We start from the raw sequence: 22,390 nt of genomic DNA, 5'->3' as shown, positions 1-22,390 counted from the left end.
ACAAACTAGGCAAGGGTTTGTAGTTGAAGTGATACCGTATTTGTTCTTGCACACGAGGTTTTAGTTTCGATTCCCCGCTTTGTTTATAGCAAAAGAATACAAACAATAAATTGAATATAATGAGTTAAATTTAAAGAAAATAAAGTTTACATAAACTTAGGAACTAGTTATGAGTTATGGTAAGAATGGTTGAGTCAGGATTTTTAACTTCCCTGATTTATTTATAAAAAAGAAAAAGGTAAAAGAGGGAGTGCCAAAGTTTAGTCTCACATGGTGATGCTAATGCTCATACCAAACATCCATGTGGTCCCGTTTCACATGGAGATGCTCCCCAACCCTCCCTTAAAACCAAGGGTCCCGATTGATTCCCCCCAATCACCCAAAACGCATCTTGACCGTCCTTCTGAGTCCACAGTCTTGCATAGGGGTGGCTGAGTTTGTCCCAATCTTGTCCCCCAAACGCAGGGGCAAATTGCCTCAAAGGTGCTGCTATTGCTACCGACAGCTTAGCTTTCCTTTGTCCATAATTCATGCAATGGAGAGAGAGAGAGAGAGAGAGAGAGAGAGAGAGAGAATATCAATTAAACAAAGGGCCTTTCACAGCTCTACTCCTTCCTTTATTATATCTATAAAATACAATACAAACCTTGCATTCCCACCTCCCCACAAACCAAACACATTTCTCAAACTTCTCTGCGACAAACAAAAGAAGAAAGAAGAAAACTTGCCTCTACCAGAAAGAAGAAGTTGGTTTTCAATTGGGTTTATTGGTTTTGCTAGAGCAGATAATTGGGTTTTGTTTTTGAGGTTCAAGAAGTTGGTTTACTACTCATCTGTTTTCATTGAAGATTGTTGGAACAAATGGAAAGCAAGACACATGAGAATGATCTCAACCTTAAGGCAACAGAACTGAGATTGGGGTTGCCAGGGAGAGATGAAAGTGATGAGGTTCAAGCAGTAGGGCAGCTGCCTAGTGCTCTTAACAAGAAGAGAGCTTTGCCTGATACAAAAAGTGAAGAAGAGTATGCATCAAAGGAAACCTCTGATGTTCATAAGGAAACCCCTCCTGCAAAGTAAGTCCGCTTATTCTTTAGGACTAATCTTCATGTTGAGATGAATTTCTAGTATTTGAGAACAATGGAAATGGTATGAACTAGATTTGAAATATTGTGCTCATAAATTTGAGTTTTTGGTGTGACAGGGCACAAATAGTGGGCTGGCCACCAATCAGATCTTACCGGAAGAACAGCCTTCAGGCAAATAAGACTGAGGCTGAGATTTCTGGGATTTATGTGAAAGTAAGCATGGATGGAGCACCTTACCTCAGAAAAATTGATCTGAGGGTTTACAAAGGCTACCCAGAACTCCTAAAGGCCTTAGAAGTCATGTTCAAATTCACTATAGGTAAGAAAATATTGAGTATCAGATCTAATCTATTCTTGTTGCTTGATGTAAAGTTAATTCTTGATGAAGAATAGAATATTAGTAATTGATTATGACCTTAATTTTTTATTTTTTTCCAGGCCAATACTCAGAGAGGGAAGGCTACAAAGGCTCAGAATATGCACCTACTTATGAGGACAAAGATGGTGACTGGATGCTGGTTGGAGATGTTCCATGGGAAATGTTCATGTCATCCTGCAAGAAGCTGAGAATCATGAAAGGATCAGAAGCCAGAGGCTTGGGGTGTGGTGTATGAGGGAGAGAGGGCAACCCATAAGAGCAGGGAGAAGAAAAGAGATATCTCTATATATCTCTCTCTCTATATCTCATGATATGGAGAGCAAATTAATCTCACAGCTTGGGTTATCGAAGAAGATATTCAGATCCTAGTCTCCTTAACTACTGGCAGGTCTTCTCTGGAGTTGATTGGGATTGTAGACAGAAGCAGAAGATATCTAATGGAAGTAATTACAGATTCATTCCACAAGTTTGGAAGCAAGATTTGTTGTGGATTGAGGTCATAGAGAGAGATTTTGGTTCCAAAGAGATTGTATAAAGGGAAGATGTGACATGTTTCATGTTTTGGTTATGAGTAATGTACTATTGATATGGATATATATATATATATTATAAAGTTATACATATTTGAATATGTTTGTAGAATTTTCAGATTGCATGCAGATTTTGTACCCCTTTCTTTCTGGAATACATTTAAGTTTTATGAGCAAAAGATAATGTGTAAGGTGTTAGCCAAATTGAGAAAGATTTGGATGTTCAATAATTCAATGTTCAATATCATATCCACTCCCTAAACATGATTGAGTTGTTGAGAATATGAATACCACGTCGAGGAATTAAAGCATTACCAAATAGTTTAAAAGATCTTGGGCCTCTCTACTCCCTAAACATGATCAAATTTCCAATTACATGCAAACATTTTACAATGGTAACAGATTCAGATGTCCATGACAGGGGTAGTGAAATATTTGACTGGTTACCGATGCATCGAATCCTATCAATTAATCATCTTCCATCACAAACTACAGTCTTCATTAAATTTCTATCTACCAAGCACTTGCTGGACATCAAGCATAGTTGAAGGCTATATAGGGCAATCTAAATGGGAACAAAAACTTCTCAATGACGATGGCAATCATTTAAGAGTAAGAGGCAAACAAAAATTACAAAAGATTTCTTTGTTTCTGTGGATAATTCATCCAAAGCATAGACAGCCATAGAAATAGCACCATACCATTAGTTTTCTTAACAATTAAATGCGAAATATCATGGTCATATATGTAGTCACACAACTGCAATTTGGTCATCCAAAGATGTTGATAGTTCAGCTTTGATGTTTTTCTTTGCACATGGTCCTCGAGTCATTTGTATTGCAGGAATAAAATATCAAGGGTTTTCCAATTCCACCAGAACTAATTTTTTGAGTAAGATTTTAGGATCAATGAGTAGAGATACTTTAAGTAAAAGTAAAACATGTAAAGTCTCTTAAAGTTCAAGAGTTAAGACTTCAAATAAAATAATCATTAATATAAATATATATTGTTGATGCCTAAAATTGGTTCAATAGAAGATGACCTCTTTGAGATCGAGGTCGGGCAATTCTTCCGGACTAGATCAGTCTGACCAACAAAGTTGTCCTCCAGAACCTGTAAAACAAGATAGCTTCAGTGGGGCTAAGGACCCTCTGATGCTTAAGTCAGTCGAGTGTTTGAGAGTAAAATTACACAATAGGTTCTAGTGCTTAGAATTGCATAACTTTCACGGAGGATGGCCTTAGCCTTTTATATCATCCCAGACGACCTAATCCTTCTCAGAGTGGGACTCTAGGGCAAACCAGCTCTCCTTGAACTAGGACTCTAGAACAACCTAATCCTCCTCGGACTAGGACTCCATTTAGATTGGTGTCTTGGTGATCCTGAAACATCCCAATTTCTTTGGGATTCAAAGTCCTTTGAGTGAACACCACGTAAATCAAACTCATGTGCACTGAGGCTGAGCTCAAATGGGCCCACAAGTCCACACGGGTCAGGGTGGAAAAATATATAGCGACCAGGCTCGAGCCCAACTCGATCACTAACACCGTGGTTTGGCCCAGCTCAATCACTAACACTGTGGTCTGGCCAAGCTCGACCAATAACACCGTGGTGTAGGCTAGCTCGGCCTAGAGGGATTTTACCTCACAAACATATATAATCTACTCTTAACATTTTTTTCAACCCAGCAAATGGATTTTCCTTTTCTCCTGGCTTTTTAAGATACGGCTGTCTATAAATCTACCCTAATTACCAGACATGTCAGCAAAGTCGGTGATTAAGTAAAATTATTAAATTTTGTTTCTTTTGTCTGGAAATCTCAACAGGAAAAGAGAAAATTTTTGGGACTTCGTAAACATTGTATTGACTAATATTGTATTACTACATGGTCATTAGCAGAGGATGCATCTGACTGTAGTGTATTCTTTGTTTATATTACAAGGTCATCTTTATTGAAGCATTACAACTTATATTTTAGATATAATGTTTCAAAGCTTTTAACTTTCCCTTTTCCCCTTTTATTCTAAATGGCTGCATATTCCATGTGATCTTTTTCATTCAATTACACTTTTATAACATTTTATTGCTAACTTGTCAGAAGTTTTGATGCAGGGTTTTGAAACCCCCTTTGTTTATCTTTTAAACATCAAAATTATCTTCTATTTCACTCTTGTCTTTTAGTTGACATGTTAAAGGTGATTTAAGCCTGGACTCTAGTGATTATGAGCTAATTCAGATGTTGGTTTGATGCTTAGATCCAATTGCAGCAATTTATTAGAAAATGGTTCAGCACATTCTACTGGAGTTGCATATTCTAAAAGAACCAGCTACAGAAATAACAACCTATTCTGCAGTCAGATAAATTTACAAATACATAAAAGAAGATTAATCATATTATTTGAAAATCTCAACAAAGAAAAGAAAGAGAAACAAAGGTGAAGATATAAATAAACATGTTAAGCAAAGCAATAGAGCATACCTTTGTCATAACTTCGTATTACTGATATCTTGAGCTACTCCTCCAGCAAGATGAGCAACCTCTAGCAATTAATACAGCTTGTTTGGCCCGCAAGGTAAAGCGAAAGAGTCCTCATCCGTAGATTCTCTCTTAGTCATTGAGTTGCATTTCAGGATTGGGCTTTATGGACTTCACTTGGTTGAGTCTGATGGGAAACTCTTCTTACTATCACAAAATTGGTTATTGGCATATTATACGAATTTGATAAGTCACAAAACCTTTCGACTTGATTTTAAAACGTGGGAATCAAAATTGGTTCTTGCCCAGGAATTAATTTAATTGTGACCTTACAAGGTGTCCTTGGTGATTTTTGACAGTTCAAAACTGAGATTAATACTATTCTGTGGCTCTTGAGAATGAAGATCAAACACTCTTAGAAACCATTTAATTCAAAAAAAAAATTATCATCAGAGGAAGATACAACCTTGCATTATTATCATAGTTAAGTGTCCCCTTACGGGAAGGGAAATGGAGACACTGGTGGACAGCATCCAACAAAAAGCCATATAGGGGACCTTTAAATCAGAAGACTTCGAAAATATCATGCCAGAAAATCCACACATTTTCTTCAGTATATCATATCATATCGTTTCCATCATCCATCTTCCAATTTATTGTAAGAGAATATATCAGAATGCCACGTAGAGGTTGACAATTCTTCTTTCTCTTCAAAGTCCATTACATATCCCAGGAACTTCATATCTTCCTTAAGCAAATCCAATATAAGGTATATCCATTCTGAATCAAAATGGGACATATCTCCCATAACAAACTCATGGACTTCACTTCCCAACTCAATCCAGCTAGAGCCTCTATTTTTCCTAACCCTGTGCTCTCTAATCAGCGCTCTCACTTTCGCAACACCATCCCATTTTCCTGCAGCAGCATAGATATTGGATAACAAGATATAGTTGCCAGAATTGTAAGGCTCAATCTTGAATAATTCGGACGCGGAAACTTCAGCCAGTTGGACATTGCGATGGACCCTACAGGCTGCAAGTAAAGCACCCCATACAGCTGAAGGAGCTGCAAATGGCATCTTACATATAAGGTTGTAAGCTTCTTTTAAGCGCCCGCCACGACCAAGAAGGTCAACAATACATGCATAGTGCTTCTCAGAAGGATGAATTCTATATTCAACTGTCATTTGTTTAAAGTACCTCCTGCCCTCTGTGACTAGACCAGCATGATTACAAGCACTCAGTATGCAAAGAAAACTTACACCATCAGGTTTTATGCCTTCCTTTTTCATCTCCTCAAACAAAGAAATGGCATCCTGACCCAATCCATGATTAGCGAAGGCTGAAATCATGGTGCTATAACAAAGCAAATCTTTTTTCCGGGTCATTTTAAACAGTTGTGTAGCTCTTTCAAGACTTCCACATTTTGCATACATGTCTATCAAACTTGTCCCTACTTGTAGATTAGACAGAGTTGATTGTCCGACATAATCACCAACTATCGATTCAGCTGTACCTAGAATTCCTAACTGTGAGCAAGCCGATATGATTCCCAATATAAAAGTCTCATCTGGTCTAACTCCTAGCTCCTTGAAGTGTTTATACATCTTTAAAGCGCTGCGAGGCTCCCCATTTCTTGCATAACCCCCAATTATGGTAGACCAAGAAACCAAATTCTTCTCGGGCATCTGATCAAATAAGCTCCTCGCACTATTAACGTCGCCAGATTTTATATAACCATCCATCATTATGGTCCATGAAGCAACATTCTTATTTGGCATCATGTTGAAGAAATCTTCTGCACGTTTAATATCTCCTGCTTTGCAGAGCCCTGAAATCATCAGATTCCAAGTCCCAACATCACGAATTGGCATCACTTCGAATAAACAGAGAGCTTTGTCAACATCACTAGCATCGGTGTACCCAGAAATCATCACATTCCATGACACCAAGTCTTTAGTTGGCAGTTTCTCGAAAAGGACCCTTGCCTCCGCCATGTCCCCAGACTTAACGTATCCACAAATCATGCTTGTCCACGAAACTGTATTCCTCTCAGGCATCCAATCAAACAGCTGCCTTGCAATATCAACTCTGCCATTACTTCCGTAGCCGGAGATCATCGAGTTCCAAGAAACCACATCTTTTTCATCCATCTGATCAAATATCCGTCTAGCAACATCAAGTTTACCGCATCTCATGAACAAGTCAAGTATCGCATTTTGAACAGTCAAGTCAGAACCAAATCCAAATTTTAAGACCAACCCGTTAATTGTTTCCCCATCTTTAACTCTACCCTCCCGAGCTAAAGCCTTGAGCACAGACGCAATAGTAAAATTCAAAGGCTCAATGGACTCACCATGCATTTGGGTAAATAGAGAAAATGCTTCTTCATATCGACGATTCTCAACATGCCCATGAATTAAGGCTGTCCAAAGAAAGGAATTTGGTTCAGTAATTTCATCAAAAAGCTTGCGGGCATAACTGATAGCTCCGAAGCGCGAGTACAACCTGAGAAGCTTGTTGAGGATAAGGTTGGACGAGACGACGGAGCTGGTGACTAGAAGATGGGCATGGACGGATTTCAAGGATCTGAGAGTTTGGCATTTATTCACAGTTTTCAATAGCGAATGATTCATTTCATGGCGCCAAATGGAAGGACGAAATTCTAACGGTCAAGGGGAGGAATTTAAATTGACGGCGAGATAGAAAAGAAATTGGGCATGGTGAGTGGGCCCAAAGTTCAAGCTTGTTTTGCAAAGTAGGAATAATCTAACTTTTCTATAAATGAAAAGAACAATTTAACAAAAAAGAAAAAGAAAAAGGGGGCAACATCATTCAATTAACTTTGGTGTTGTTGTTTAGGTCAAAAAGAGGTACAACCTCTCTCTTCTTGCTTTTTTATCCATAAAAATGAAGTCATTTGAAAGTGCTTCCTGTAATTTTTATTTTTTGGATACACGTGATTGGGGGAGAGAAGGTTTGAACACATGACATCAGGTACATAAATAACTATTCGTAACCACTTGTGTTCGGGTACATGAATAACTATTCGTAACCACTTGAGCTACAAGCCTCTTATAACACATTTCTTATCACCACAGTTCAAATAATAGATGTGGAAACTAAAAAACATAGAGATTTAAAACTACTGTAATCCTTCAAAAAGTTTGAAACATCTGAATCGCCAATCGTCAAAATAGGCACAAGCCCACGAAGAATCAACTCCAACTCTATATGTAAGAGTAAGATCAGCTAGATTAAGCCTCTCTCGCCTGTGTTGTATTTAAGTACATAATGTGAAACTAAGGTATCTCTCTAAATCAGGGTCCTCTCACATGAGTATCATGAGTGAAAATGTCCAGCTCCTGCTGCCTACACATGTTGGACTGTGTTTTCTCTAAGCAGATGACCCCCACATATAATCAAACTTTTGAGACCTACCAAAGAGAGAATAAAAATGTACATAAATTTAGTTACTATGCCAAGTTACATGAGCCTAACAGGTGAAGAAGTGCCGGTGTTCAGGTCTCAGGGGCAGCAGTATAACCAGCAGGGCAGATCTCTGACATAGCCTCATTCTTCGTGTTTATATTTCTACCCTAAAGCTCCATGCTCATTCTGTAAGCAATTGCCGCATAATTTACATGAAGGCCGAATTTGAGAATCTCAAGCAGTTCCAAGGCTTCCAATTAACAGCCTCAATCAGTTTGACATGCCAGACCCTTCCCAAAATCATTCTTTTTGTTGATGATCTTTTAGCAGAAGAATATAGGACGAGCACCGAAGGGGCTGAAATGATTATTCTGAGGCTGCAATTCCAACCAACTACAAAGATGTTCAATTTAATAAAAAAGACGCCATCATCGTTTTTGAGGTGTATCACTCACTGATCCTCTCTCACTCGATTCAGAGAATTTCTCGTGGTAATTCTTGTTCTCTGATGGTGAGTAATCAGAAGTTTGGCCTGGGACAACCACCAGTGAATGGCTCTCTGCAACAGTTGGTTTTCTTTGGTTCCTGGACTCCTCCTGAGCTCTGTGGCTTGATGCCACATATGATATACCGAACTTTTGCCCATGAGTTAGTCCTGGGCAAACACCCTGCAAAGAGACAAGAAATTTTCAAAAGACTTCAAAGTGATACTTTAATAATGCATAAACTTACGGAGACCTAGCCCCTATACTTATGTAAAACCTGGAACTTTATAATGCTTTTAGAGAAATGCCCAGTATGCAATACTCACTTTTATCAATCCTGATATAGGGGTTGAATCAGAAAAAGTGGAGCCTGAAGGAAATCTAGTGCGAACTCTTCCATATAAGCTACCATCATTAGTTTCTTGAGGATTACTTGCAACATCTGATGCACAAGATTCATTTTGCATGTTGCCGGTGTGACAATAAGCCCCAAAATATGAACAATGTTCCCGCACAAGAGATATTTCAGGGGTTGCAGGCAATAAATGGCCTTCGGTACTAAAGATGTACCTGCAGGAGGAGACATTTCCACCACACATGTAAAGAATAGATAAGTTAGCTCTTTTATGGAAATATGTTATGGCACTAAAGCATAATGATAGGGGTGTGCAGAACTTACTTGTATGGCCCATTTTCAACAAGGTTATCTGGTCCCACAGCCAAATCAAAAAGAAGCCACAAGTATTTAACCTAATTGTGTTACAAGTTGTTAATAACATGTAATGGAAGAGAAGAAAATAAAATAAATGAATGAAAAAATGGAACAGAAGACAAACCCGTAGGAAAGCAGTGAATGTGTTAGACAAAGGAGTTAAGAAATTAATCCCCAACAACATCTTGTCACAGAGATATATTTGCAAAAATTGAGACCCACCATCCTCAGTCCCACTCCCAACATAAATTCTTAATAAGTTTTATATTCTTACAAATTCGTCTTATAGCAATAACAAAACAATTCAATTAAGATTTTCATATGTATTTTTCCATAATAATCTTACTCTACTGAGAGCCATATGAAGATGAGATATTTGAGTTCTAAGTTTTTACTGTTTCTGCTAGGAAAAAGCTCTCCATATGATCTTCCTGCTTGTGGAACTCAACGTCTGATATATGACAAAATCCACAGGGGCATCGTGCACTGTACTGCAAGCTGGCAACCATGTCTCGTCCAGCATCAAGATATCTACAAAGAAATGCATAAGACATGGTTTTAAAATGCCTACTCTGAAGTATACATTTTTTTGGGTAACAGAAGTGTCCCTCTTACACATGTTGTTAACAAAATACTAAAAAGCGATCCACAAATCAGAGGTATTTCCGAGCTTACTGGGGATCTCTAGTGGCTTTGTAGAGCCAATATGTGCTCTCCATTAACTCTGGACGCAGTGGATAACTTCTTTGCCCATGCTAAAAACAAATGTAGACTTAAACATTACACATGCAATTGATATAATAAAGTGAAATCTAAAATCTATAGTACTATAAACAAAACCATTGATTAGGAAATCTATTCTTGGAAAGTTATTTATAAAAAAAACAGAGAGAGAAAGAAAGACGCTAATTAATTGTTAAATAGGGGCATTGGCCTAGAGGTTTTCATGGACTGCCCTACTATTCGTACCATCGCAGAATGACTCCATACACAGAGGTTTAACTAAGACAAAATGTTCACACCTCAAACTCAGACCTGTCTGACCATCTGTTTGGCCAGTGGGATGGAAAGAGCAGTACGGCAATTTTTACCAAACCATTCATGAATAAAAGCTAGACCTCAAGTTCTAATAATAACCTTTAGGTAAAAGATTTTATCTAGCATACTCCAAAGTTGCACAGCAGTTTAGTTTTCACTTATGAAAAATGGATGTAACTAGACACATAAAACCATTAAATGAGACACCAGCATGCACCCAGTAAAAAAATCCAACAATTTGAATAAAAGTAAATAAAAATTGTATTAGGGTTCAGAAAAAGTTGATTATGGTACCTGAACACTGAGCGTAGCAAGATTAAAGCCCTCTGGAGTGAAACCATATCTTTTCCACACACTAAAGAAAGCAGTATGGGTTCGAATTGCAGGATCAATATCTCCCGCTAAAACCTTCCAAAAGATAAGGTAATCAATCTCACTGAAACCTAATGAACAAATTTTCAACTATCCAGTATCAACTGTATACATATTAATATCTTATGACAAAACATATTACAAACCTGAAGTCCCGGCCAGAATGCCTGTAAACTGTTAAATAATGGCCAGACAACAGCAGCAGAATCCATATTTACCTCTACATACCTACCAAACAAAAGTACAATTGAAGTTCTATTAAGTTAAAGGGAATGTATAACTACAAAGAATCATATACTAATTAGTAGCATTTACCAAGGATCATTGTAAAGATAGTGCATAGCAGCAGCATACGCTTCTTGAAATATGAATAGATACTCTTCATCTCCAAATAATAAATAAGCCTGAAATGGTAAAGAAAAAAGATAGAAAGAATACGAAAAAAAACAAAATCACTATTTGTCACAACTCCCTTTTGTTAGTGAAAATGAACATATCATATATGCTGAACTTGAAAGTAAAGAAAAATCATAAAATATTCATTCCCCATAAAGAAAGCGAAAGACACTAATCAACAGAGGCATAAAAACCATTAGATGTAGAATTCCAAAAGTTGGGACTATGGTTTCTCTGCTAACATAGTTATGAAAAACAAGGAGTTCCCAATCTCTAAATTGATGGTTATTATTGCAAAGGTCCCAAAGCTAAGAGCCACACCAAATTACTAAGCAAACACTTAAACTTCCCGGCTAACTGATTGCCACAAGACCATAAAACTAGTTTATTGTAATAAGAATGCACTATCTTCCAAAAATCTAGGCAATAATGTTACATGATGTCTCCCTGTTAACCCTGCAAAGCAACAAAACACTCCCACATAACTTTTCAGCACCACTTATCCTTTCTTTCCGATTTAATTTCTACGAGTTTTTCTCATCAGTCATGACATAGAGATATCAACTATTTGATCTAGTGCCTGAAAACCTGATACTTCCATTTCAAATAATCTAATTGGATAGCTACAAGAAGGTTTCAACATTCCAAGTGATCTTACAAACCTTTAGAAGATACTCATAGAAAGAGTCAATACTAGTTCCTATTCCAGCATCCTGCAAACAAGTAGTGAAACATAAGTATAGTTAATGCCACACAAAGAACATAGGAGAGAAGAAAATCACCTACTAATTATCCTATCATCTAGGACTCTTTGGAAGGTCAGACTAGAGGGGAAGATAAGATTAAATATCAGTTCTGCATTTGGCGCACAAGGTAGGTAGCTTAATGGGACTGTGCCAGCCTTGCAAGATTATAATCCCATTTTAGCAGGATGACCAAACCATTTGGTCCACTTAATAGTAATGGATGAACTATGACCATTGGGTTAGGATGTCCAGTCCACTGTGAAAAATGGACTACGGGGGACGCCCTACATAGAAATCAATTATTCGGTAGTAGACCAATAGCTGATTACAGAAGGTTGATCAGCATTATTCAAATAAAATCTAATGAAGAGGGACAATCATGTTGTTTATAAATACTAAGCTGATGCTGTCTACTATTATAAAATATGCCAACTTCCTTTTCTTAAAGTACAGTTATTCACACCTAAATCCTCAAGCCAGACAGGAATTAACAAGTATGATTATTAGACTCAGCTTTTCAAACTCCAGATAAATCAACTAAAGTTTTATATTTGACTGGCAAAATATATCTTCCAATGATTACAGAAGAACCTGCACATCTAAGACCAAAAAAGTGATGCCTGAAAACTAAAGCAGCAATGAAAGAAGGGGAAAAGAGCATCGCCAATCAAATAGAAACCTTAAGACATTATATTTATCTTCAAAAATCTTAACAATAGAGGAAGAAAATATATTTGAAGTTCATTTGTTACCTAATGTTCAAAATAAGCAATAAAAATCCAAGACCCAGTCAGATAATTCAAAGGCTTGTTTCAGCCCACGATTCATGTGTAGGTTTTCCTGCTTAGTTTTCAATATTCCATTCATGCAAATAAAATTTATGCGGATATTATTATTTATCTTGATAGTAAATCTACCTCCTCAGAGTTGTATGTTTCTCAATGTAATCATGTTAAAGGAATGTTACCTTCTGTGTCCATTCACCTGTAAAAACATTAATATGAGCACCAACTAAATTAAGCCTTGAACGGCGAGCCCAAAGTCCACGAACTGCATTCATGGTAACTTGTTCAAAAACTGCAATAAGAAAGAAATCGCAAAACCAAAAAGACAAAAAGGAAAAAACCAATCAGATAAGGGAGGAAAAGAAGGGGAAAGTAAGATGGTAAAGAACATCCTACTTCAAGAATCTGCTCTAAAAGATGAATTAAGAGGAAAGAGCTCACAGTTACAACATCAATACCAAATAAGATTGCAAGTAAAATATAATATAATGTATCTATATGTTTCAGCATAAATTCTGTCCATTAAAGGCTGCAACAAAATGCATCTTTGTCTACTGGTGAAGTCCAAGAGCATACTTCTTTTGAAGTCAGATCCCCTCAAGTTAGATGGATTATACTTTTAGCTTGAAGGAAAGATAGCTACTACTTACTGGGATCTTTTGTCAATCGGCTGAGCACTCCAAACTCCAAGGTCAAAGTCCCACCACCAGCTGTTGATGTTATCTAGACTAACAAGTAAATTTGAAATCACAAAATGTTTGCCCAAACTAACAAATAACCAATTGTGGTTAAGATTCTACATCTTCACTTAAAATTTATCCTGAACCTAGAAAATTTACTTCTTATCGGAGGAAAAAAAAAGAAAAAAAGAAAGCAGATCTACTCATTAATTGTCCTACAATATGCGAAAAAACACAGTGAATAAGACAGAAACTTGCACAGAAAAGAGAAAATGTACAGAAGCTTTGCCTTGCTTTCATGTTCATCAACTCCATGCATCAGATTGACAGATCCGAAAGGAATTCCTGCAATGCAAGACCCCTTATAAAGGATACTTATACAAGATAGCTTAAAAAGGACACTTGAAATGCCACTACTTAAATACCTACACTTCAGCAACTAGAAACAAAAAGTTTCACATTCATGATCTATCTCTACATAATGCTTTTAGGATTTGTTTAGCTACAGTAAGCTTCCCATCAAGTTAAGTTTCCAAAAAATCCAGTATTCAGTCATTAAAATAGAATAAACTAGAGCCAATAACAACCATATGGATTTATGCCCTTTTAAGCCTTTCCATCACTCCATGGTGTTCTTCAAACATAAACATGTTCTTATCTATTACTATTTGGCTAGGGTAACAAAAGACATCCATAATCATATTCCTGCAGTATCTACCAACAAATGTCACCAGTTTCCTCTGAAACACTGGGAATGACAAAGAGTGCAAAACAGTGAAAGTTCAGCCAGAAACATCCTGCATAGAGTCTTGTGTATACTAAATGAAAGGGATAATCTAGTAGGCACACCTGAAGGAGTGTCAAATGCAGGCAACAACCTCCGGGCTAGATCCTCAGCTAAGTTAAGTAACTCATTGTTATAGGTTGGAATTTTCATGCCCTGCAATAGAAGATGTACAAATAATTCAACACCGACCTTTAAATATCTATCTCCTATAACACTGCACTCCTACCAGACATAAATACTTAACCAAATAGCTTCCAGTAAACTCTGATAGCAAAAGAAACATGCATGATATTGCTATGTATCCTTTCGTACAAACTAAAACAACCTCTTTTTTTTCTTTTTTTTGGTCAAAGTTTGGAAGGGGGAGGGGCAGGTGCCATTGGGGTTCGAACCTGAGACCACTGATCTGCAGGCAAATGCTCTTACCACTGAGCTATGGACCCGTTGGCACCTCTTTTTTCTTTTTTATCTTGTATTTTCTTTTCCCAGAAGTGTAGTTAAGCCAGGGTCAAATGTGAAGTCATAAGTCTATCAACAAACAAAAATAATATATCTGATCTTATAGGGATGCCATATATGATGATAGGGCAGGCGGTAGAGCATTCACCTAGTGTTAAAGATAATCGAGAGTGTTAAGGTATAGTGTCCAAGAAATTGACATTTTAAATCCATATCAATGCACCTAGATTCCTAAAATGTGAAACATGAGCAAAAACTTATTTGTAGTTAGAATTCCAATTCGGTTCTGCCTGGAAAATTTGCTTTATAACCACTGAATTGTTAATTTTTCTGGTAATTAGAGAAAAAACAAAGGAAAGCAAAAACTGCAAACCAATTCCTTTCATAACCCCTTAGCTTTACTCTGACCAGGTAGCTTTCATTTGTTTACACCCTACTTCTGCTTATATTGGTATGCATATATACCACATAGTTTGGCAAGTTGCAACACAATATGTGCTAGCTCAAACCAAAGGGCACAGTACAATGTTTGCTTATGGCATTAAAAGGTAATTCATGGATTTGTTAAAGATGGGAAAGTTTGAAACATAGAGGAACGCAACTAATTACTACCGTAGCATAATCACTTGCTATAAGATGTGCGGAGAGTAGACCCCCAAGGACACGGATGGTAGTCTCAAAAACAGATACTGTCTTATTCTGCAACATTTTCAAAGATTCGAAAGTTAGATTGACAATTTCATCTATTATTGCTAAGGAAATATTTAATTGCAAACCGGTGCAATAGTAGCAAAACAAATGAATGTACGATAACAATAAGATAAGGGTCCTAAGGAAACATAATTCCATAAGCAGGACAAGACTCATATATAATAGGAGATTTTGAATGACAATCAATATTGACAATACATCATATTAGAATGGGAACATTCTGCCACTGCAATTCATGCTACATTATTACATGACACGTAACATGTCAACAATAATTGTCACATTTCAAATCATGTAACACAGCCTATTTCGGTCTTAAGAACCATACTTTTTGGATAACCTTGATTTGAACTAGTAAGCTCATCAAACTAAAAGCCCTATTGTCAAGTGAAATAGTGAGATATCTACAGCAAATACATAAAAAACAAACTTGAAAGTCTATCCATTTATTCCTAAAAACAAAAAAGTTCAATGTGAATGTGAATAACGATCATCACATTTCAAATCATGTAAACAGTCTTAAGAACCAGACTTTTTGGATAACCTTGATTTGAACTAGTCAGCTCATCAAACTAAAAGCCCTGTTGTCAAGTAAACTAATAAGTTATCTTCCACAAAAGCAAAAAAGCTAAAGAAGTTCAATATGAATCTGTGTACATAAGCTAAAACACCACTTGCAATATCTTGAGTTTAAAACACCACTTCAGAGAGAGAAAAAAAAAAGGAATGAAAAACACTACTCACTATATCAAACTGAAGGTTTTTACCAATCCATTCAACAGAGGCAGCAAAGCGGTCTCGATCACCAAGTAAAGCTAGTGTGTCCAAGGAGTCAATCTGTGACAATGACATGGCAAAAACATCACATAAGAGCTTAACAAAAACACATATTTCAAACATTAAAACAGAAAGGTAAAAAAAAATTACTTGCAGTATAAAAAATTTCAAAAAAGAGTTTGTGATTTGTATTACCAAAGTCAAGGCATAACCACCAAGCGAATCTTCACCCCCACAAGACTGAGGCCTTAATTCATCAAGTGGAAAAGCATGCTCCATATATCCATTAAATGCATGATAAAACATTTCCCTAACCTGCATTTGAAAATATATATTATATATATCTCCGAATTGTTATAACACCACATTGTAATTTGCAATACCTGACAAGCAGTATTTTGTGAAATTTACAAATTTTACAAGCAATGAAAAATATATATAACCGAAAGAATTCACTAAATATACTTTGAAGCAGCATATAGCGAGCACCAAAAGTAGGAATTACAACCTACATTGAACATGTAGACTATCAAATACAGAAACCAAAAACCAAAGGCTTCTACTGTGTTGTTGATTCAAATAGAATACAAGACAGTATGAAGTTAGAGATTGTGTTCAACAATACGTAAAACTGCAGAGAAAGTTTAGGGCTATAATAAGAAAATTCAATAAAATCTGAAAATTTCAAAAATGAGAAGTCCTGATTTTAACCTAAGATCCAGAAAATACATTCTCACAGAACCATGGTTGACCTTCCAAACCACCTCAAATCCAAATTTTCACTCAAAGTTACTAATAAGCTAAAACTTCTCCCAACTGGGTAAGTGAACTCCATTCCACTTGTACTAAAATGCTAAACAGTCAACAGATTAATTTGAAAATGGGAAAACATCCCCTGCCTTATGCAAAATTGAAAATTTGGGATTTTCTGAAATGGGGTTTAGAACACCAAGGGGCCCCAATTTGCTTTAATCAATACAAACACAGCAACTTTTTCAATCACAGAATAAAGTTAATACTATATAGAGCCCAATGGCACTGCCAAATTGAACCCAAACCCTAATCGGACTCAACTTTAGAGGATGATTGGAAACGATAATTGCGAGAACTGGATGGGGATTACCTCGTCCCTGAGCTGTTTAGCTTCCTCGGGAGTGACGCCATCGGCGAGAGCTGTGTGGATGAAAGTGTTGGAATATAGTGAGAGCAACAAGAAGAAAGATAGCATTGGAAGTGAAGGTTTTAGAGCTGTCATTGTCTCTCTTCTCTATCTGTAACTCTGTCTCGATGAGTTTCTGAACTCACCGTTGTTCGTTGTTGCCTGTTGGAGAAGGAAGAGTTGCAGTTGTAGTTAACTCCGTTAACTTAACGTCTGTTTTTCCCTTTTTTGCTAACTTTTTGGTGCACTGTGTCTGAGCGCTTGCGGCAGGCAGGCAATACTTATATAATTAGATATATATGTTTAAGAAATAATGAAAAATTTCAGCCACAAAATGCAGAAGCTTTAAGTTTTATAAATTAATTATTTTTACTTGAAGCTGCTTATTGTCTTTCAAGACAAGGAGATGACAATTTTTATATAAAAATTATGTACATTATGTTGTGACTTGTCTTTGAAAATAAATAAATATAATTTCATGTACAATTACAAATTAGGCGAAGATACCCGTATTTTTCCATTTTTTTTTCTTAGACAATTTTTATATAAAAATTAAATACAGGTATTTTTCAAGACAAGGAGATGAAAATATGTTCCATATCTTATAAATGAATGTAAAAGGCAGTATAAATCAAAATCCTAAAAGACAGAAGGAGTGTTAAACTCCGTTTACATTTCATCTTGTCCCCTTGATCCTTTGTAAGTTCTTTTTTAACTAAAAAATTTAAATAAACATGTATACAAACATCCCTTCAGAAAAGGGTAAAATTATCATTTTATTACAGTAAACAATTCAACCATCAGAAAAAGGGTCAAATTCCATTTTATAAACAAGAAAAAGGGTGGTTGGTTGTTGGGTTATATCTCTACCAAACTCAATTGATTATGATCGTTGTGTGCAGCATAACAACAAGATGGATATGAATGAAATGCAAGACAAAGCATTGCCTAGGCATAGGCAAGAACTTGGCAAAACGGACCCATGAAAGAAATTCAGTATATTTTCATTTTTGTATCCAAACAAATTGCCTTGCAAAGACACAACTAGGTAAACAAACTAGGGCACGATCCAAGATCTCAATCAGTACAAGTCTATGCCATCCAGGGATTGTCACTAGATCAGGCTGGAGTTTGTAAAATTACAGCAGAGAGACATTTTCAGGATAAATCAAGCCTAGCTCGGAGTGACTAGGCATGGAGTAAGACCGATTGTTACTGAGGGCAGTAAGCACAAGCTTCCAACTATTTTACCCATGGAAAAATAAATTACGCGCTTCAGTATCAAGACTGAGCTGTAAGAATTTCGCATAAACAACTCAAAGTGATCAAATCATCAAAACAAGTTCACATCAGCACCACGCGTCTTCGACTCATCCCTGCAAACATACAAGTAGTTGTTTATGAAAAAATGTTACAATTGTACAACAGACAGCAGTAGAGTGAAATGAGTTCTCAACAAAAAAAAGAGTGGGGGGGGGGGGGGGAGAAGAAGAGAAAAGTATATTATAATAGAAGAAATCACTTAGCACAGTACAGGGAGATGAAGAATAAAGGGCCCAAGAATAAACAAACAATAACAGTCCATCATTTAGTTTCACTTAACCTCCAGCTTGAATAATAGCTCAAATCAATCGGGCTGAGATATACATCCAACTTCTTTAAGTTAGCCAAAAAAATGCCCATCCACTCTATTATTAATGGAGTTGCCTATAAGACAGACCATCACCTCGACTGACACCCTTTGGGGTTGAGTCTTGACCTTGCACCCACCTCATAAACTAACAAATGAATTGAAGCAACACTTACACCAATATGGCATATCAATTTCACAAATCATGAAAAGAGGAACTTGGAAGCTTACTATCCAACCGGCCAATTTTGACCCTCTGTGCAAGATGAAACCCAAATCCCCGGGTAATTGTACAATGATAGCATATAATCATCATAGACAAAAATGTAGCGTGGGTAATAAGTGCCATCTATGCATGCTAAACCCAATAACCATACCCCCAGTGAGTGGGATAAAGAGAAAATACTCAATCTAGCTCTTGTCAAGCAGCTCTGTAGCTGAAAGTATGACAAGGATGTATATTCTTTTGAAAAAAAAAAAAAAAACAGAAGCAAAAATCAGGTAACCTTAGGTCAAACCATGACTACCTAGATAAGTGGCCAATTTCCATGCTTTTTTCTCATTATATTAGGAGAATTATTAAAAGTAGGTACACTTTAAAGCATTGTAACAAATTTTCAACAGAATAAACTATAGATCTCATCAAAAGAAAAGCAAATTGTTCAACATATCTAACATTAACAAGTAACTCCAACCTGCTGCTTTTTCTTCTTTGGCCTCCTCTTTCTACGGGGCTTATGAGCATCAGAGTTGGAGCTCAAAGTACTACTTTGGGCAGCTGTTGAATTTGAGGATCCCCTAGCTTTGAAGGAAGTTCCACTTCTGCTAGTTGATGTACTGAAGGAAGTCCCACTTCTGCTATTTGATGTATTGCTGGATGTAGACATTTCAGCAATCTTTTTTGAGGAATTTTTGCTTGATGAAGGACCAAACCTTGACTGAGCACGAACTGAACTTGTGCGAGAATTGCTAGATGGCCGGGGAGGAGGCATCAAAGCTCTAGCAGAAACCTGTCGCTATTTAAGAAATCCAGGTGAGGAGACAGAAATATAAACAATCAATAAGCAAATATGTGTAATCACAACAGTGCAATAGTTAAAAGATGGAAACCTGATTTCTCTCATCACTGGACATGCCAGAAGTTGCTTTTCCAGAAGCACTGGAAGCCTGTTCTCTGAAAAAACAGATGACAAAATTATGATGCAACTTCCATCATAACAGACCACATTTTTAATACACGCATAAAAATGAAAGAACAGTCTACATACTAATTCAAATAGGTTCTTTTAAAATTTTAGCTTCCCCGGCTAAAGTACAAACAGTGGGCTCATGTTAAGAAAAGTGATAATTATTGAAGTGCACGGTCATCTACTTCATGAATGATCCTTCAAAAAAAAGAAAAATAATATATTCTCAAATATAACATCTTACTCACAGTTAGATAAATACCTTGTACTCTTATCCGTCCATTCATCGTCTGCATCTGCTTCATCACTTGAACTCCCATTTAGGAAGAAATCATCTTCACTCAGATCCAGAAGCCCATCGTCCTCGCTCCCTGTTTCTGTAAGAAATCCAAGAAAATAAAGCATGCTTGGGAGTGTAACAAAATTGTTTGATGATTTGCAACCCTGAGATTATGTTCATAATTGACAACTGCAAGAAGAAAAGAGAGGTGAAAAGCATCCCTCAGAGAAAACATAAACATCATCTACATTTTACAAAGAAAATGGTAGCATGGCAGGAATGTGGAAAGAAAATTTTGGTATAATGTTTTGTTTGGTAGGTTTAACATCCATTTTTCTTGCAGTCATTTTTACCTCTACTATTAATTTCATCTGAAGACTAGACAGTTCGCTAGGTATTTATCCTACATTATTTTTTAAGTGGTATATACCTTTATTGAATTTTGAAGGAAGGCTGCACCAAGTTGGGCTTTCACCTTTTTATTCAAACAATGACTCAAACAACTTTAGATAACTAAAAAAGATGTATTGTGCATTACAACAGATGGTTATTGCTTATGAAGAATACCTCTATAAGAGATATTTCTGGTGGAAGTAAATAGAGCATAAAAGAAATACCTTCAACATCCTTTCCACTAGCTGCTGCAGCAATTAAATTGGCCTTAATCTTCTCACGCAACTTATTTCTCTTATCAACTATATCTGAAACTTCACCACCAGTAAACAAAGGGACATACTTCTCGGTCTTGGGAAAGAACTGATAGTAAAATAAAAATAAAAATCAGCCTTTTGACATTATTGGAAACAAGTATGTGCTATTTCAAGAAACAATTCAAAGCCTGTACCAAGTAAAGTAAAATACATTCAGCCCTTCACCATAAGGCACAAGGTCAAGTGGAAGTTCACATTTCAATTCCAATGAAAGCTTATGATATTCTCATGACAGAAAAACATACCAAATTCCCAATTACAAATTCCACAAGCATGCATTCACATAAAACCAGAAAGACCAAGGACCACTATATACCACTATATAGCTTACCCTAACATATTCAAGATCTTCTTTCAATTTGGAAAGTTGCACAGAACTCTCTGCATCTTGTGCCTGACCAGACGAAGAAGCACGTTGGAGTTTCTCCAAACGTCTTATTCTTCTCTCTATTTTTCTTCTCTCTGAAAAAAGTCCGTGTTACTTATATGATTTGAGTAAAACACACTCCACCAAGCAATTACGCCATAAATCATGCAAGAAATCAACTCTATACATAATAAATAAATCAGTAAATCATACCGAAAAACTTAATCTTCCTGTCACGCATAAATATCTTGCGCTCCACAGCAAGACGAAACTGAATCTCCTGCTGTTTCTTGAGTCCTTCTAACTTCTTTTCCTGAGCCTCCTTCATTTCAGCTGATAGATTCTTGGTACAATAATCGTCGTGTTAGGCCATATTTCACAATGATTATGGCTTCACCAATAGCTAAAACCACAAAGTTTCCTATTATAATCTTAAGAAATCGACTGAATACTGATTCAAGCTGTATTAGGTCAGAAGACCCATTATAGGAGGAGGAAAGGAGTGGAGTGTTTGCGAGATAAAGTTCAATTTGGGGCATTTCTGTGGGCTTCAGTTTCCTCTGAAATTCAGTTATGCACCTTTCTCTCTCATTGTGTGTATCACTGATACACAAAAGGGGTAGCAAAGAACTCAACAACATTGAAGCCCCGAAAACCATACAAACCCTAACCCTAAGAATCAACGAGAACTGCAGCAGAATCGAAATGGGCAGTAACACATCACTGAACGAGATGAAAGAGTAGATTGTGAAGAAAGAGAGAGTACCTTACGGAGCAGGCGCTCGATGGAGCGAATCTGCTTTTTGAGGTTGACGGTTTTGGGCTTCTTCTCTGGGCCCAACGCCGACTTGGGCCGTCGTCCTCCCGCCGGACTCACCCTCCGCTTGGCGTAGCCACCGTGAGCCATGGCCTTGCCTCCAAAATAATCGCCAAGACACACAGCAAAAACAGCGAACTTCAAGAGCAACTGGGTTTTGAGTTTTTTATTTTTGTAAATGTGAAATAAAATATAAATTTTAAAAATCACCTACATTAATTCTACGGGCATCCCTAAAGCTTTAAGGCATTTTTTATTTTGACCCTACACTTTCGAAAATTACAAGAGATTTTCTATTTAAACCCCACACTTCCATTAGTTCACCTCAAGTTCACCCTAACTTTTAATTTAAATTTTCACAATTTCTAAGAAAACGCCACTATCTTCC

At 36.8% G+C, this 22,390-nt stretch overlaps 4 protein-coding genes across 7 annotated transcripts; 1 reads left to right on the top strand and 3 right to left on the bottom strand.

Annotated features, from left to right (window-relative positions):
* Positions 1-517: 517 nt before the first annotated feature.
* Positions 518-2,099, top strand: LOC117638134 (auxin-induced protein IAA4). The gene is made up of 3 exons (XM_034373245.1): positions 518-1,073; positions 1,202-1,404; positions 1,524-2,099. Exons 1-3 carry the CDS (start codon positions 862-864, stop codon positions 1,697-1,699), a joined length of 591 nt encoding a protein of 196 aa, XP_034229136.1. The 5' UTR covers positions 518-861; the 3' UTR covers positions 1,700-2,099.
* Positions 2,100-4,918: 2,819 nt separating this feature from the next.
* LOC117614768 (pentatricopeptide repeat-containing protein At4g02750-like) lies at positions 4,919-7,314 on the bottom strand. Its single transcript, XM_034343673.1, has one exon. The coding sequence runs from the start codon at positions 7,106-7,108 to the stop codon at positions 5,108-5,110; it is 2,001 nt and encodes a 666-aa protein (XP_034199564.1). The 5' UTR covers positions 7,109-7,314; the 3' UTR covers positions 4,919-5,107.
* Positions 7,315-7,610: 296 nt separating this feature from the next.
* Positions 7,611-17,253, bottom strand: LOC117614766 (alpha-mannosidase I MNS4). Of its 3 annotated transcripts, XM_034343670.1 has the most exons (18): positions 17,158-17,204; positions 16,976-17,025; positions 16,048-16,167; positions 15,820-15,912; positions 14,977-15,063; positions 13,968-14,058; positions 13,408-13,463; positions 13,089-13,161; positions 12,621-12,730; positions 11,570-11,620; positions 10,827-10,915; positions 10,658-10,739; positions 10,434-10,547; positions 9,777-9,856; positions 9,497-9,632; positions 9,069-9,139; positions 8,716-8,959; positions 7,611-8,572 (listed from the first exon to the last, which is right to left on the bottom strand). In XM_034343670.1, the coding sequence occupies exons 3-18, from the start codon at positions 16,156-16,158 to the stop codon at positions 8,333-8,335; spliced, it is 1,728 nt and encodes a 575-aa protein (XP_034199561.1). In that variant the 5' UTR covers positions 16,159-16,167; positions 16,976-17,025; positions 17,158-17,204; the 3' UTR covers positions 7,611-8,332. The 3 variants fall into 3 exon arrangements, with proteins under 3 accessions (XP_034199561.1, XP_034199559.1, XP_034199560.1); XM_034343668.1 differs by having other exon boundaries at positions 16,976-17,253; XM_034343669.1 differs by lacking the exon at positions 9,777-9,856 and having other exon boundaries at positions 10,434-10,540; positions 16,976-17,253.
* Positions 17,254-17,994: 741 nt separating this feature from the next.
* LOC117614767 (rRNA-processing protein EFG1) lies at positions 17,995-22,174 on the bottom strand. 2 transcript variants are annotated; one of them, XM_034343671.1, is made up of 8 exons: positions 21,952-22,174; positions 21,399-21,528; positions 21,150-21,280; positions 20,726-20,864; positions 20,091-20,205; positions 19,752-19,815; positions 19,337-19,657; positions 17,995-18,387 (listed from the first exon to the last, which is right to left on the bottom strand). In XM_034343671.1, exons 1-8 carry the CDS (start codon positions 22,090-22,092, stop codon positions 18,382-18,384), a joined length of 1,047 nt encoding a protein of 348 aa, XP_034199562.1. In that variant the 5' UTR covers positions 22,093-22,174; the 3' UTR covers positions 17,995-18,381. The 2 variants fall into 2 exon arrangements, with proteins under 2 accessions (XP_034199562.1, XP_034199563.1); XM_034343672.1 differs by having other exon boundaries at positions 19,337-19,651.
* Positions 22,175-22,390: the final 216 nt, after the last annotated feature.

This window comes from Prunus dulcis, chromosome 1, assembly GCF_902201215.1.
Source record: "Prunus dulcis chromosome 1, ALMONDv2, whole genome shotgun sequence".
NCBI classification, from domain to species: Eukaryota; Viridiplantae; Streptophyta; class Magnoliopsida; order Rosales; family Rosaceae; genus Prunus; species Prunus dulcis.
The sequence above is the reverse complement of the archived record's forward strand: the minus strand, read 5'-3'. Positions and strand labels throughout refer to the sequence as shown.

What these genes read in the sequence shown, in the direction of transcription:
- LOC117638134 (XM_034373245.1), top strand. Translation starts at nt 862, where the DNA reads ATGGAAAGCAAGACACATGAGAATGATCTCAACCTTAAGGCAACAGAA. An exon ending in AAGGAAACCCCTCCTGCAAA is followed by an intron (nt 1,074 to 1,201) that starts GTAAGTCCGCTT and finishes TTGGTGTGACAG; the next exon opens with GGCACAAATAGTGGGCTGGC. An exon ending in CATGTTCAAATTCACTATAG is followed by an intron (nt 1,405 to 1,523) that starts GTAAGAAAATAT and finishes ATTTTTTTCCAG; the next exon opens with GCCAATACTCAGAGAGGGAA.
- LOC117614767 (XM_034343671.1), bottom strand. Translation starts at nt 22,092, where the DNA reads ATGGCTCACGGTGGCTACGCCAAGCGGAGGGTGAGTCCGGCGGGAGGA. An exon ending in AAGATCTTGAATATGTTAGG is followed by an intron (nt 20,865 to 21,149) that starts GTAAGCTATATA and finishes TTTTACTATCAG; the next exon opens with TTCTTTCCCAAGACCGAGAA. An exon ending in TAGTGGAAAGGATGTTGAAG is followed by an intron (nt 20,206 to 20,725) that starts GTATTTCTTTTA and finishes GATTTCTTACAG; the next exon opens with AAACAGGGAGCGAGGACGAT.
- LOC117614766 (XM_034343668.1), bottom strand. Translation starts at nt 17,107, where the DNA reads ATGACAGCTCTAAAACCTTCACTTCCAATGCTATCTTTCTTCTTGTTG. An exon ending in TTGATGAACATGAAAGCAAG is followed by an intron (nt 13,162 to 13,407) that starts GCAAAGCTTCTG and finishes TTGTTAGTCTAG; the next exon opens with ATAACATCAACAGCTGGTGG. An exon ending in GCTTTTTCCTAGCAGAAACA is followed by an intron (nt 9,140 to 9,496) that starts GTAAAAACTTAG and finishes TAACACAATTAG; the next exon opens with GTTAAATACTTGTGGCTTCT.
- LOC117614768 (XM_034343673.1), bottom strand. Translation starts at nt 7,108, where the DNA reads ATGAATCATTCGCTATTGAAAACTGTGAATAAATGCCAAACTCTCAGA.